The sequence below is a fragment of the Alexandromys fortis genome, unplaced genomic scaffold (assembly GCF_014885135.2).
Source record: "Alexandromys fortis isolate MF-2015 unplaced genomic scaffold, M_Fortis_MF-2015_v1.1 scaffold_227, whole genome shotgun sequence".
Lineage (NCBI taxonomy): Eukaryota > Metazoa > Chordata > Mammalia > Rodentia > Cricetidae > Alexandromys > Alexandromys fortis.
The window spans coordinates 66,520-81,479 of NW_026068109.1; the positions used below are offsets into that span (position 1 = coordinate 66,520).

The window sequence follows — 14,960 nt, forward strand, 5'->3', positions numbered from 1 at the left end:
ATATATAAATCAAAGGGGTCTGGAAAGACAGCTCAGTGGTTAAGAGCACTTGCTGTTCTTTCAGAGAACCAAAGTTTGAGTCCCAGCACCCTAACTCCAGGTCTAGGGGATCTGACAGCCTCTTCTGGCTTCTGAGGACACTGCACACATGGGGTGCACACATATACAAGCAGGTAAACACTCATGCACATAAAATAAATACATAAAAATAAAATCAAAGGGGACTCAAAGATGTGAGTGCATTCTCTTTTTTGGGGGGGCTAGTATGGGGGACTGAACCCAGGGCATCCCACTAATCCGCATCCTCGGCTCACCCTTTTATATTGATTTTGAGGCAGTATTATTTTTGGTTTTCTTTTGTTTGTTTGTATGGGTGTGGGGATGTCTGTGTGTGAACGGAAGTGTATGCCCGGCTGCGGGGAAGTAGGAATTCAATGCTGAGTGTCTGCCTCCTTCATACTCCACTTATTTACCGAGCAGGGCCATCGCTGCACATGGAGCTGCACAGTCTTCCTGTGTAGCTAGCTCACAGCAGAAAACACATCGCTGTCTCTAGAGAGCTGGTATTATAGGCTCTCCGCTATACCCACAGCCTCCGATGCTGGGGGTCTCAACTCTGGCCCTCATATTTATTTGGCAACAGCTTTTCCCACTGAGCCATCTGCTCAGTAGCCTTACCCCATTTTGTTTGGTAGGGTCTTACTCTGTAGCCCTGTGACCTGGAACTCCTTACCAAGACCAGGTTAGTCTTGAACTTTTAGAGATCTGCCTGCCTCTGCCTCCTAAGTGCTAGGATTAAAGGCTCTTGCCAGCATACTTGAAATCCCTTCCCCCCCCCCTCAAGGCACAGTTTTTTGTTTGTTTGGTTTGGTTTGTTTTTTTGAGAAAGGATTTCTTTGTATAGCCCTGACTGTCTTGGAGTTTGCTCTGTAGACCAGCCTGGCCTCAAACTCACAGAGATTCACCTGCTTCTGCCTCCTGAGTGCTGGGATTAAAAGCATGCACCACTACTTTCGTGCCTGTAGAAAGGATCTTTAAAGAGGTAAAGAGACGATGGGCCTGGTGATGCAAGCCTGCAATCCCAGCGCTGGGAAGGTGGAGTTGGGAGGATCAGGAGTTCAAGGCCAGGTTTGACTAAATGGCAGGTTGGAGGCCAGCCTGGGCTACGTGACAGACTGTCTTCCCATTCCTCCCCTGCAAATAAAAAAAGAGGTGAATGAGTTAAAGTGAAGTCAAATGGACTGGGGGTGTAGCTTAGTGGTAGAAGGCTTATGTAGCGTGTGCAACTCCTAGCAATGAAGATAGGTAGATAGATGATAGATAGATAGATAGATTGCAAATAAAAAAAGAGGTGAATGAGTTAAAGTGAAGTCAAATGGACTGGGGGTGTAGCTTAGTGGTAGAAGGCTTATGTAGCGTGTGCAACTCCTAGCAATGAAGATAGGTAGATAGATGATAGATAGATAGATAGATAGATAGATAGATAGATAGATAGATGATATAATATGGTCATTAGACAAGACCTGATCCAAAAGATTGGGGTTCCTATAAGAATGAATCAGGCTGAGGCTAGAGAGGTGGCTCAGTGGTTAAGAGCATTGCCTGCTTTTCCAAAGGTCCTGAGTTCAATTCCCAGCAACCACATGGTGGCTCACAACCATCTGTAATGAGGTCTGGTGCCCTCTTCTGGCCTGCAGACATACACACAGACAGAATATTGTATATATAATAAATAAATATTTAAAAAAAAAGAATGAATCAGGCTGGTCAGTTCTGGTGGCACCTGGGGTGGGGGAATGGAGGCAGGAGGATGGGGACTTCCTGGGCATCCTTGGCTACATAGTGAGTTCAAGGTCAGCCTGGACCACATGAGATCCTGTTAAACCCTTCCCCACTAACAACAATGAAAAACTCCAAAGGAAAGCCTCCCAACTAAATCATAAAGCCCAAGGAGCAGAGACAAGCTTCCCTGGGAAAACACGGGTCTTCAAGGCCACATGGTTTATTTGGGACCAGTCAAGAGGAAGCACAGTAGTGGAGGACTCAGATGCAGAGAGGAAGGGACCAACAGAGTCACCACGTGGACAGGAGAGCTGGGCAGCTCAGAGGAAGCAGCACACACCAGAGTCATCCGCCTAGGAGCTGGCCCGAGCTTCCTGCGGCGTGGACCCAGCTACACCCAGGCACGGCGAGCACTCGCCTGTGAGCGGAAGGCGGACGCAGGGCAGAGCTGGTGCAGGGGGCGAGCTCACTGCACTTGAAGGTGTGAGCCCCACAAAAGGAGCGGGCACCATGGTATCTGCGTCAGGTATTTCTGTCAGCTGGTCTCAGAACCCTAGCATCACAGATTCTATTACTATAAATAAAGGCCAGCCTGGTCTACAGACTGAGTTCCAGGACAGCCAGAGCTACACAGAGAAACCCTGTCTCAAAAAAAACAAACAAACAAAACAAACAAACAAACAAAAAAAAACCAACCAATCAAAAACATTAAAATTGTGTGTGTGTATGTGTGCGTGTGTCTGTATGAATGTGTGCCATTCATGTGTGTTCAGGGGCCTGAGGAGGCCCCAAGAGAGTGTCCCAGACTTATAGATCTGTTTGTGAGCCATCTGACCTAAGTGTTGGGGATTGAACTCAGGTCCTCTGAAAGAGTAGCAAAGGCTCTTAACCTCTGGTCCATCTCTCCAGCCCCTACTGTTTTTTAAATATGCATTTAAAGGCGCAGGATGGTACACATCTTTAATAGTGTGTGTGTGTGTGCATGTGTGTGTGTATGTGTGTGCTGGCAAGGGGGTGAATGTGTCACTGTACCCGTGTGGAGGTCAGAGAAGGACAGCCTTCGGTGACCTTGTCTTACCTTTCACCTTGTTGAGGACGGCTCTTCCGCTTCAGCTGCTGTGTTTTCCAGGCTAGCTGGCCTGTGAACTGCATGGTTCTCTTGCTTCCAGTCTCGACTGATGAGGCTCCAGATGCATGCCGCAGCACCCAGCTCTCTGTACGGCTTCTGGAGTTGAACTCAGGATGTCAGGTTTGCGCAGCTAACGCCTTCACCCGCAGAGGCACCTCCCTAACCCTTCTGTCTGAGACAGGTTCTCACTATGTAGTGTTGGCTGATCTGTCACTTACTCTGTATTCCAGGCTGGCCTCGAACTTTTGGTAATCCTCCTGCCTCTAGAGTGCTGTATTACAGGCATGTGCCACCGTGCCCAGCTAAAATTTTTTTTTTTTCAAGACAGAGTTGTTGTTGCCCTGGTTGTCCTGGAACTCATGCTGTAGTCTGGGCTGGCCTCGAACTCAGGGATTCGCCTGCCTCTGCCTGGAAGTGCTGGGATTAAAGGCACATGCCCTCACACCTGGCTAATTTTTAAGGAACCATCACAGCGTTTGCCACAATGGCCAGACCGTCTTCCAGTCCTCTGTGGCTGACAGGTTTGATTTTATTTGTTTTTACACATGGAATAGCAGTCGCCCCACAGCTGGGCTCTGGAGCTGTCACCTAAGGAATGTGGATCGTCCTTATCTGCACACACAGGCCTGGCTGTGTCCCCACCCTGAGCTCTGGGAGGGACGAATGTCCTGTCTTATCTACATCCCCCCCCCCCACTCACTGTCACAGACAGCTCCTCATTCATCGCAAACAGAAATACCCTGTGTGAGCCACTGTGTCCACAACCCTTTGTGCAAACACTCGAGAAAATTCCCTGGAGGGCAATTCCTGCCTCATCTGACATTTTAATAGATGTGGTCATATTAAGAGATAAAACAACAACAACAATAAAAATTTTGGTGGTGCATGCCTGTAATCCCAGCACTGGGGAAATTGAAGTAGGAGGCTCTGGAGTTTGAGGCTAGCCTGGGCTACGGGTAAGACTCTGTTTCAAAACAAACAAGATGAGATGTGGTTCAGTTGGTAGAGTGCTTGCCTAGCAAGCATACAGCCTTGGCAGCCTGAAGGTCACTCTGTAGACCAGGCTGATCTTGAACTCACAGAGATTCACCCGCCTCTGCCTCCCGAGTGCTGGGATTGAAGCATATGCCATCATGCATGCCCAGCTAGTTTTTGGTTTTCTGATATAGGATCTTTTGTTGTCCTTGTTGTTTGTTTGTTTTTCAAGACAGGGTTTCTCTGTGTAACAGTCCTAGCTGTCCTGGAACTGGTTCTTTTTTTTTTTTTTTAGATTTATTTATTTATTTATTATGTATACAATATTCTGTCTGTGTGTATGCCTGCAGGCCAGAAGAGGGCCCCATTACAGATGGCTATGAGCCACTATGTGGTTGCTGGGAATTGAACTCAGAACCTTTGGAAGAGCAGTCAGTGCTCTTAACCTCTGAGCCATTTCTCCAGCCCAGAAACTGGTTCTTGTAGACCAGGCTGGTCTCGAACTCACAGAGATCCACCTGCCTCGGCCTCCTGAGTGCTGGGATTAAAGGTGTGCACCACCACCAACACCGGCATTTGGTGATACAGGATCTTACCATTCAGCCCAGACTGGGTTTGGACCCCTGATACCCTCACCTCAGATCTTGGTGCTGGAGTTACAGGTTGGAAAACCATAATACCCCTTTTTTCAGAGCTGCTGGCCAGAACCTAACTTCAGCACAGTGCCTGGGCCAGGGCAATACCAGGGGAAGAGATCTCTACAGAGAAAGTTAGGGTACAGTGTTCCCCTTGAGTTTGGCAAGTGCAGACTTATAAGTGCAAAGTAAAAGCTGAACAGAGAACTTTTTTGATGTGCAGGGGATTGAACTTGTGAACTACCTGAGTGAGGTAACCCAGACCCAGAAAGATAAATATAATATGAACTCACTCATAAGTGGATATTAGACACAAAGCAAAGGACGGCCAGCCTACAGGCCACAACTCCAGAAAACCTAGATAACAAAGAGGACTCTAAGAGAGACACACATGGATCCGCCTAGGAAGGGGAAAAAAAGACAAGACCTCCTGAGTAAAATGAGAGTGTGGGGGGATGGAGGAGAGGTGGAAGGAGAGAGGGGAGAAGGGGAGTGGGGAAAAATGTATAGCACATCCCTATCTAAACAATTAAAATGAGAAGGATTTTTTGTTTTGTTTTGTTTTTTTGGTTTTTCGAGACAGGGTTTCTCTGTGGTTTTGGAGCCTGTCCTGGAACTAGCTCTTGTAGACCAGGCTGGTCTCGAACTCACAGAGATCCGCCTGCCTCTGCCTCCCAAGTGCTGGGATTAAAGGCGTGTGCCACCACCGCCTGGCTTAAAATGAGAAGGATTTTTTAAAAAAATATTTTTATTGGTTGATTTATTTGGCACAAAGTCACTATGTAGCCTTGGCTGTCCTAGAACTCATTCTATAGACCCACCAGACCAGGCTGGCCTCACACTCAGAAATCTGCCAGTCTCTGACTCCTTCCACATTTACATCCTCAGGCTTGGGTGGCAGGGGCTGCTCACCCTAGAATGCAGTCTTTGCCTTTCAGACAGGAAATCTCACTATACAGACCAGGCTGGTCTGGAACTCACAGAGATCTATAATCTCTACCTCCCAAGTGCTGGGATCAAAGGCTTGGCCCACCATGCCTAGCTAGAATGCATCTTGATTCCTACTTCATGACAGGTCCCAGAGCTTGGGCTCCGATCGCCTGGAGTACTCACTGAACAAATGTGCCGGACTTCCTGGACCACCACGGCTGGGCTGTCTATTACCTCTGACAGCTGGGGTGGGTTGAGAATGACGGGAGAGATGGGGCCTTCATCCCCACATCTCTACCAGGCGGGGGAAGCAATGAGAGGAACTGATGCTGACTGAATCCTGCTTGCTGAGGAGGACTGAGACAGCCCCCAGGACTGTGGCAGTGACTGCCTCCCCAGGGGTCACGAGACCAGAGTGCTGGCTCCACACCTGTCACAGCAACGAGGGCACCAAGTTCAAGGAGGCAAGTGGAGCCTGTGGCAAGAGGGTGTGGAGCTCAGCTGCCACTCTGGGAGGGAAACCTTGACGGGCCAAGGGGAAGATGGCACAGCACACTGGCACGTGGCCAAGGTAGGAGGAGTCCAAGTTCAAGATGCATAGGGAGACTATTTTGATTACCACCCATCAAATGACAGGGAAGGAGAAAACTGAAGCATGTATGTATCTCAGCAAAGAACCACACAAACACCCCTACTGAAAGATGTTATTCAGAAGGGGCTGGAGAGATGGCTCAGTCAGCAAAGGGCTTGCCACAGAAGTATGAGGATTGAGATCCGTATAAAAACTAAACCAAACCGCAGGCCAGGCGGCAGGCATGTGTAATCGAGCAGTAGCTGACTGGAAATAGGATTCCTGGGGCCTGCTGGTTAGCCAGCATAGCTAAGTTAGTGAATTTAGGTTCAGTGAGGTCTAAAAAACATATTTACCTGGTAGTATACACCTTTGATCCCAGCAGAGGCAACCTACATAGTGAGTTCCAAGCCAGTCAGCACAGCATAGTGAAACCATTATGCTTCACAGAACACAGTAAAAGACGCAGACCCTCCATAGGCTCACTGTGTATGCCCCCTGTACCCTGCACCCCTACAGATGCTACATAGGCAAGGTGTAATCCCAGCATGTGGGGCACCGAGACAGGGGCATTCTAAGTTTGAGGCCAGACTGGGCTTTGTAGAGTGCAAGGCTAGCCTGGGCTACAAAGCTCCCTCTCCATGTTTGAGGGTGTTCCCTACCCCCCTTTTGGTTTTTTGAGACAGGGTTTCTTTGTGTAACAGTCCTGGCTGTCCTGGAACTTGAAAGGGATCTGCCTGTCTCTGCCTCCCAAATGCTGGGATTACACCACTGCCCAGCTTGTTTTTTTTTTTTTTTTTGAGGATGGGTCCTTGTCTAGCATGTGACCCATTATGCACAGGGTGTTTACTGAAGGTCTAGGTATAATGACAACACTGGAGACCTCTGGACTTCTATTTTAACTAGGGCAATGTTTGAGAGACCTAGCAATTCCAGGTGAAGTATCAGAGAAAAAACCCTGTAGGTTTCTGGGTGGCATGTCTTTAATTCCAGCACAGGAGAGAGGCAGAGGCAGGCAGTTCTGTTCGAGACCAACCTGGTCTACATGGAGAGACCTTGTCTTTAAACAATGCCAGCACGCATGGTATCCAGGAAAGTGTATGTAGTAAGGAAGATTCTGGAAAGACTTGTTACCTCGAAGGGAGGATGGGCAGCTTTTACTAATGCAACCCAGCTGCTGAACCTTAGCCACCACAATATGTAACCCATTCAGGTGTAGGTCGGGACGGCAGGGGACAACTAAGGAAGTCTGTAGGCAATGACTGCTTTGGAACCTGGGAATATAGAGAAATTTCATCCCCAAATTTTACTTCAGCAAAAATTCTTTCAGATATGAAACAAGTCCTGTAAGACAAGCGGCAGGAAAGGCCGTGGTGTCTCCCCAGAGTGTTGTTTTGGTTCTCCTGTCTGCAGTTTTGTTATCTAGTGAGTGAGCTGGTAGGAGGGTTCCTGTCCATTTTGTCAGCCAGGCCAGAAACTCCCATGCCAGATTCAGTGCTGTTCTCTTGTCCCTGTCAGCTGGATGAGGCTAGCCCAGGATCTGGATGTTGGGAAATATTAAAGTGTGTTACTTTTATTTATGCTGCATTTAACTCTGTGAAGCTATGATTCTCTGCCCCATGGTCTAATAAAGAGATGAATGGTCAATAGTGAGGCAGGAGCAAGGATAGGTGGGGCTGGCAGGAGAAACGAGGGGGACATCAGGGGCCAGCCACCTAGCCACCCATGGAGTAAGGAAGAAAGAAAAAAGCCCAGAGACAAAAGGTAGACGGGTTAAGAAAAGCTGGCAAGAAACAAGTCAAGCTAAGGCCAGGCAATTATAAGAAAAAATACGTATCCATGTGACTTATCTGGGAACTGAGTGGGTGGGCACCCCAAAGAGCCAAAAAAGCCAAGAGTAAAACATCACACATTTGAGGGCTACCCTCTAATGACACACTGGGAGCACCTGGAGAAGTATCCTCTAAGGACTTCCTGTGCCGTGCGTGGTTGGGACTGGGTTTCTTCCTAGCAGGAGAAAGGAGCACTTCTCCCCGCCCCACACTGCTGCATCAGGAGTTCCACACTCTTCACTGGGGAAGCCAGTGGCACTTGGTGCTTGTCTGCACTTGAGGGCTGCTTGGAATCTGTGATTGGAGCAGGACAAACAGCCAAGAGTAGAGCTCACAAACATTTATTTACACAAAATTCAAGTTACATATGATACAGTCTTTTTACACAGTAGTTTAAACAGACATAGTTTCTCTATTTTTACTACCAAAAAGGTAAAGAAAAACATTTAGCCATCTACTTCATTTTTTTTTAAATTTTTTTTATATATATAAAGCGAGATCATGCACTTTTCTCTTCTGAAATATTTTGCTAAGTGCAAATACTAGATTCTCTCCAGTTTTAAGGCAAATACACTGGGAGTGGCTAGGCAGTTTCTCAGACCAGGAAGCAGCCTCAGCCCCAGAGGTTAAGGTGCCAGCTGCATTGGCAATCCCTGCTGGCACACAGGTTCTGGGAGGACACTAAGGAAGAGAGGCCTTGATGGAGACAGGCAACAGCAGCCTTCTCCGCAGCCATGTGTGGCCACAGACAGACTGCATTTCAGAGGACATGACCCTGGCTTTACCTCTCCGAGGGCCAAGGTTTGGGTGGCACCTGTTCTTCCAGCAACCCCAGAAACTGCCAGGCTCCTCACCTGGCCTCTTGGTGGATAACGTGATAGGAGTACTGTGTAGAACCAGAACTGGGTGCCCAGTCCAGCGCCTCATGAGGACTTGGAGGGGCAGTGCTTGAAGAAACCACCCACATGTGGGGCCCCTGGAGAAGTACAGGGAAAACAAACACACTAACAGTTAAGGTACTTGGAGGATCCTGTCATGCAGCACGTGGCCCATCTTTCCAAGGCACTGTCATTCAGACTAGTAGCACTGTTCAGGTGACCCACAGCAGGGCTCCTGAGTCACCACTGTGTGTGCCCCACCCACACTCAGGTGACCAGGGGTACCTCAAGGAGTCTTTCTCCCTTCCTACGGACATCTTCCCACTTCCAAGTCTGTACACTTTGAACGTGGAGCACCCCACAGCAATGGGAGGACAACGGTAGTCAACACAACGGAAAATATCTGCTGCCAGTCCTGCTCCGCAAAGTCTGGACAGGAGGGGACACAAGCAGCGGGAACACTCTCCTCTGACTTCAGGGAAGGCAGTGGCTCTCATCCTGGAGCGGGGTGGAGGGGCTCTGCCCCAGGAAAACCCAGAAACACCTTAGAGGAGGTGCTGCTCATCCCAGGCTGGTGACAAGTGACATCTCCCCCAGAAAAGGGGTAGCCCAGTAATAAGTGACAGTTTTGCAAAATAGCCTTTTTGTCTGATGTCAAGTGTAAGGATGAGGCTCTCAGCAGTTGCCGGCCCTGGGGTTAATACTTTCAACTTGACTTTTCAAGAGTGGGGACAAACTTGAGTAGCTCACAAACAACTTCAGCTCAAACTACGTGAACAGGAGCAACTGCTTTGATAACAGAACAAAACTTGCGCCATAGATGCGTCTTGGAGGCCCTTGAACCTGAGTGGGCCTTGGGCAACAAGGAATGAGAGGACCGGCCTGGGGATGCAGGCCACCTCCCTTAGGCTTTCAGTTGTCTGCTGGGGAGGGAGTATGGCAAGTGATTAAGGGGCCCTCTTCATGGTCAGAGCCATTGTACTGGCTGCTAAGATGGCACAACCAGGGAGCTGCCGTAACACTGCCCAGTGACAGCACCCAAAGGGTATCGGACCTGAAGGGTCTGTGAACCTTGCAAAGAAAAGAGCAAGAGGACATGAGCCCACCCTCATGAGGGAGGGAAGCAAAGACTCCAAGCCTATTAAGGTGAGACTGGGTCTTCCTGCAGACTCAATGTGGCTGGACAGGGCTTTAAGTGTCAGAAGCGATGCCGTGGCTGGGGACCAAAGTGCATGGGCAGATTGTGCTCCAGGGGCACATGCACGTGGCCAAACTCATAGTTGACACGCATGTTGGGCAGAGGGGGAACATAGGGTGCGGGCACAGGACGAATTTCAATGGGGAAGTTGTTGAACACAGGCCGCACAGGTGGCAGGGGGAAATGTGGGTGCACAAAGGCGTAGGGTGGCATCTGTGGGTGCAGGTTCTGTGGGACAGGCCGTGGCAGGGCTTCCACACGCTGTACTTTCTCAGCTGGCTTTTCCAGTGGGGGTCCAATGCGCTTGAAGGTGTTCTCTGAAAGAAAAGTGGGGTTCAGAGGAAGCAAACACACAGACAGAACCGGATCTAATACACTTCTGCTTGTGACTAGAGCAATGACACTTATGACCAGGGCTTGGAAGCCTATAGGGACAGCCCAACAGAGGAGGGCTACTTCTGACCCTCAGTATTCTTTCCTTTGGGCCCAGAAATAGTGGCTCTCAAGAGTAGGCTGACATCAAATTCAAGACAAAAGACACTCACTGCCTGTCAGAGCAATATGCCAAAGGCAGGCAAATCTACACTTTCCCACTGGTCACTCCCATACCCCACAGAGGGTGGTATGTTGTTTATCTAGCTTGGAACAGCCCATGTGAGATGTCCCTTCACAGCCTCAGGAACTTGCTGTCATCTCAGTAAACCTCCACTGTGGTGAGGCAGTCTCCTCACCACACTCCTTAGGCTTCTATTTGCCTCCAGAGCTCAAACTCACTCTTGGGAGTTCCCATCATGAGGAAGGCATGGTTTGAGAAGTAACCCCCGAGGGACAGTCTCACCCAGCCCCATCTATGCCTGAGAAGAACACTTGCCTCCATTCTTCCTTTTCTGTTCTTCTTCAGCCTCCTTTTGGATTTCTTCAATCAGCTTTTCGTCATCTTCCTAGAATAAGATCAACATCAAGGGTGAGCCTGCAGCACTGTAGTAAGGCCATGGATGGGGCAGAGGGCGCTGGCTCCTTACAGCACTTTCCCATTTCACACATCCTCCCCCTTCACAGCTGGTTAGCCTTCTAATGAGGAGACTGGGGGCTGTTGAGTGGGGTCCATGCCAGAAAGGTGATTGCTTGGGTTCCCAGTGAACTACATGAAGGCAGATTATTTGAAACATTTCTCATCTCCACGGTGCATCTCTGGGGACAGCAGGTCTTTGGACCCACCTCTCTGAACATGGGCAACCTGCTAAGTGGACGCTGCCTGTGGTGCCTTGTGGTGCCCCTGCAGCAGAGGTTGGCCTCAGGGAGGCAGAAAGGAGAGAAGAGGGCAGTAAGAAAGTCAGTCGTCCCTTGTTGGGAGAGGAACTAGAGGCACCCTGCAACTGTGAGTGGCTAGGTTTGTGCCATGTGCTCAGAAGGAGACCTGGATTTTTGTCAGAACCAAGGCCCATGCTTGCTTCATGCCAGGGGCTAGGGTCATTCCATTCTTGAGCAGCCTGCAAAGTGTCTCTCCAGTTTACAGTGGGACCAAAAGACCTGAAAACCCTCACCAAGGGCTGGGCGTGGTGGTGCATGCTTTTAATCTCTGCCCTGGAAGGCAGAGGCAGGAAGATCTCTGTGAGTTTGAGGCCAGCCTGATCTCTAGAGAGTTCTAGCGAAAGCTGCATAGGGAGATGCTCTCTAAACAAAATCTACCAAGATGGTGAACATCTTTTCTGGCCAGCTGGAGGTCTCAAGGGGAGGTGGCCCATCAGAAGAAGTAGGGCACAGCACCACAGCAGACTTTGACAAATCAACAGAACTGATTGGGAGTAAGTGAAAGAACTTGCTAAGACTTATAAACAGCCAGATTTAGTGCATGCCTGTGATCCTAGCACTTGGAAAGCAGAGGCAGGAATGTGGTGAGTTCTAGGCTGGTCTGGGTTACCCAGTGAGATACTATCCAAAACTGAGTGTGCTGCTGCCTATAATTCCAGCACTTGAATGGTGGAAGCAAGGTCAGGAGTTCAAGGCCATCTTGGGCTTGTCTCAAAAAACCAACACGGGGGATGAGGCAAGTTTCAATGAGGTAAGACTTGGAAACACGTGATTCTCTGCAGGACCAGGTCACCAGCCTATCTTTGCTAATGTTGGTTTTCTTTCTTTTGTGTATGTGGTGTGTGTGCCTGCTCTGACACCTGTGTGGAGGTCAGAGGACAGCTGGCAGAAGTTGGCTCTGGCTCCTTTACCACTTGCATGATCTTGCTGGCTCTTTTAGAGACAAGGCCTGGTACTTGTGATCCTCTTGCCTCAGCCACCTGAGTGTTGTGCCATTAGGCTCCTCAGGCCGATCTGATGATACCCAAGAAGTGTTCTGAGATGAAAAAGGCTACAGTAGAGCCTGAAAGTGAATAAGATCACAATCCCGGACCTCTTGTTGCATAGACCTGTGGTCCCTACCCTTAAACTAAGAAGGAGGGTCTGTGACTTCCAGGACAGCCTGGGTGTTTTAGCTAGGGTCTTATTTAAAAACAAAACCAAACTATGAGAAAAAACAAAAATAAAGAACTCTAAGCAAATATTGCACCAGTGGGCTTTTGTTGTGTTTAGCAACTTTAAAGGAATTTGTCTTTCTTAAAAAGAGAAAAGGCCACACACTCAGTATGTGTACTTTGGTCACTTTGTATTTCACTTTCCCCTTCAGTTTACATTTCCTCAAGCTGATGCAGGGTGGACCGACATAAAAATCTTTATCTAACATCTACTTTATCACAATCGAAGAAAAACCAGTAATGTTAAAAAGAATGCGGGAAGGCTCTATGGAGACATTCCAGGCCACCTGAGTGAGGGACACCGAGGAAGGGTTTGCTGTGGGGCCTATGAAAATGGGAACAATAGGAGGAAAGAGGATGACAGGCTAGTCCTCCATCTCTTTTGGCTGAGTCACCTACAGGAAGCTGGAGCCTGCCAGCCATAGGGTAAGTAATGGATGTGAACAGAACACCTACAACTTTAGGGCCTCCACACCCAGGTTTGGGACTTAGCCCTAACAGCACGCCCCACCCAGGTAGAGGCTTCTTCAATTGAGAAATTATGTCCACCAGACCCATCACAGGCAACTCTGGGGAATTAAGAACTCCTATACGCTGGGCAGTCTTGGTGCACACCTTTAATCCAAGCAGCCAACGTGGTCTACAGAGTGAGCTGCAGACAGCCAGTACTGTTTCACAGAGAAACCCTGTCTTAAAAAACAAAAAAACCAAACCAAACCAGAAAACAGACAGACAAAAGAATTCCTATTTACTTCAGAGAAAAGTTAAGGCAAGTTAGAGGCCTACTTCATGCAAGCTCTGTCTTGCTCTGAACAGATGCTATTTCCCCTGCTCCCAAATACTTTCAGTCCATGGTTGGCTAGAGGGCCAAGGTATTCGTATTAGAATACATGGGTTAGAGATGGTAGTTCAGTGGTTAAGTGCACAAACTACTTTTTTTAAAAAATATTTATTTATTATTATGTATACAATATTCTGTCTGTGTGTATGTCTGCAGGCCAGAAGAGGGCACCAGACCTCATTACAGATGGTTGTGAGCCACCACCATGTGGTTGCTGGGAATTGAACTCAGAACCTTTTGGAAGAGCAGGCAATGCTCTTAACCACTGAGCCATCTCTCCAGCCCCACAAACTACTTTTATAGAGGAGCTGAGTTTGGTTCACAGTACCCACAGGGGGTAGAGGCTCACAACCACCTATAACTTCAGATCCATTGTATCTAACATCTCTGTACTGTGGGCACGTGCGCACGCGCACACACACACACACAATGAAAAATAATAAAAGAGGGCTGGAGAGATGGCTCAGTGACTTAAAAGCACTAGCTGCTGTTATAGAGGACCTATTCCTATTATCAACATGGTTGCTTACACATCTGTAACTCTGGCTCTAGATAATCCAATGCTCTGATCTAAGTGGACAGCAAGCACACATGCGTTACACACACATACATGCAGGTAAAACAGTAACACACATAAAGCTAAAAAATAAAATCAGGACAAGGTGGTATGCACCTTTAATTGAAGGCAGAGGCAGTTGGATCTCTGTGAGTTCCAAGCTAGCCTGCTATAGATAGCAAGTTTCAGGTCAGCCAGGGGGCTATACAGTAAAACCCCACCATAAGAAATCTTTAAAATAGTATCATATACTATTTGCTGGGTACAGTGGCACAACTTTTAATCCCAGTACTTGGGAAGCAGAATCAGGTGGATCTCTATGATTTTAATGCCAGTCTGGTCTACATAGTTGAGTTCCAGGCTGGCCAATATCATACAATGAGTCTATTCTTAAAGTATAAAGCAGACATGCCTACAGGTCAATCTGATAGAAGGAATTCCTCAAATGAGGTTCTTTCTTCCTAGGAGTGTTAGACTGCCAACCAAGATCAATCATCACCAAGTCCCTTCCATTTCCTTCGGACAATAGTTTCTCAAAGAACAGGTTGGGCAGCAGGGTCAGAGCTAGACTCCAAGCCTGGGTCTAGAGCCCTAAATTTAGGTCTTCTAGTAGGTCTTGTTTAAAGTAATGCAATAACTATTGACAGTGGATGGTGTAGCTCAATAGCAAAATGTTCCATGGTGTGAGCAAGGCCTTGGGTTTAACCTCCAGCTCTGAATATACAAATAAGATCCCCCAAAATCAGCAAGCAAACAAAGACCCCCACCAAACAAGCAAAGCAAAACCGACCAATCAACCACCTACTGATAATTTCGTACCAGAATGAACTCCTAGGAATACTTTGGTATATTTTCTGTTCCTTTTTTTTTTTTTTTTTTTAAAGGTTTTTCAAGACAGGGTCTCTGTAGCTTTGGAGCCTATCCTGGAACTAGCTCTTGTAGACCAGGCTGGCCTCGAACTCACAGAGATTGGCCTGCCTCTGCCTCCTCAGAGCTGGGTGGGATTAAAAGGCGTGTGCCACCACCACCTTGTCATTTTGGTATATTTTCAACGATTTTTTTCTTTCTTTTTTTTTTTTCGAGACAGGGTTTCTCTGTGGTTTTGGAG

General features: G+C 48.1%; 1 protein-coding gene across 2 annotated transcripts in view; it reads right to left on the reverse strand.

Moving 5' to 3' along the window:
• Positions 1-8,179: 8,179 nt before the first annotated feature.
• Positions 8,180-14,960, reverse strand: part of Rnf216 (ring finger protein 216) — a 128,343-nt gene continuing 121,562 nt past the window's right edge. For both annotated transcript variants that reach the window (XM_050124391.1, XM_050124389.1), the window contains exons 16-17: positions 10,802-10,871; positions 8,180-10,247 (exon numbers count right to left, since the gene is read on the reverse strand). In XM_050124391.1, the coding sequence (XP_049980348.1) occupies positions 9,931-10,247; positions 10,802-10,871 (387 nt within the window). In that variant the 3' untranslated portion in view covers positions 8,180-9,930. The remainder of the gene's footprint in view (positions 10,248-10,801; positions 10,872-14,960) is intronic.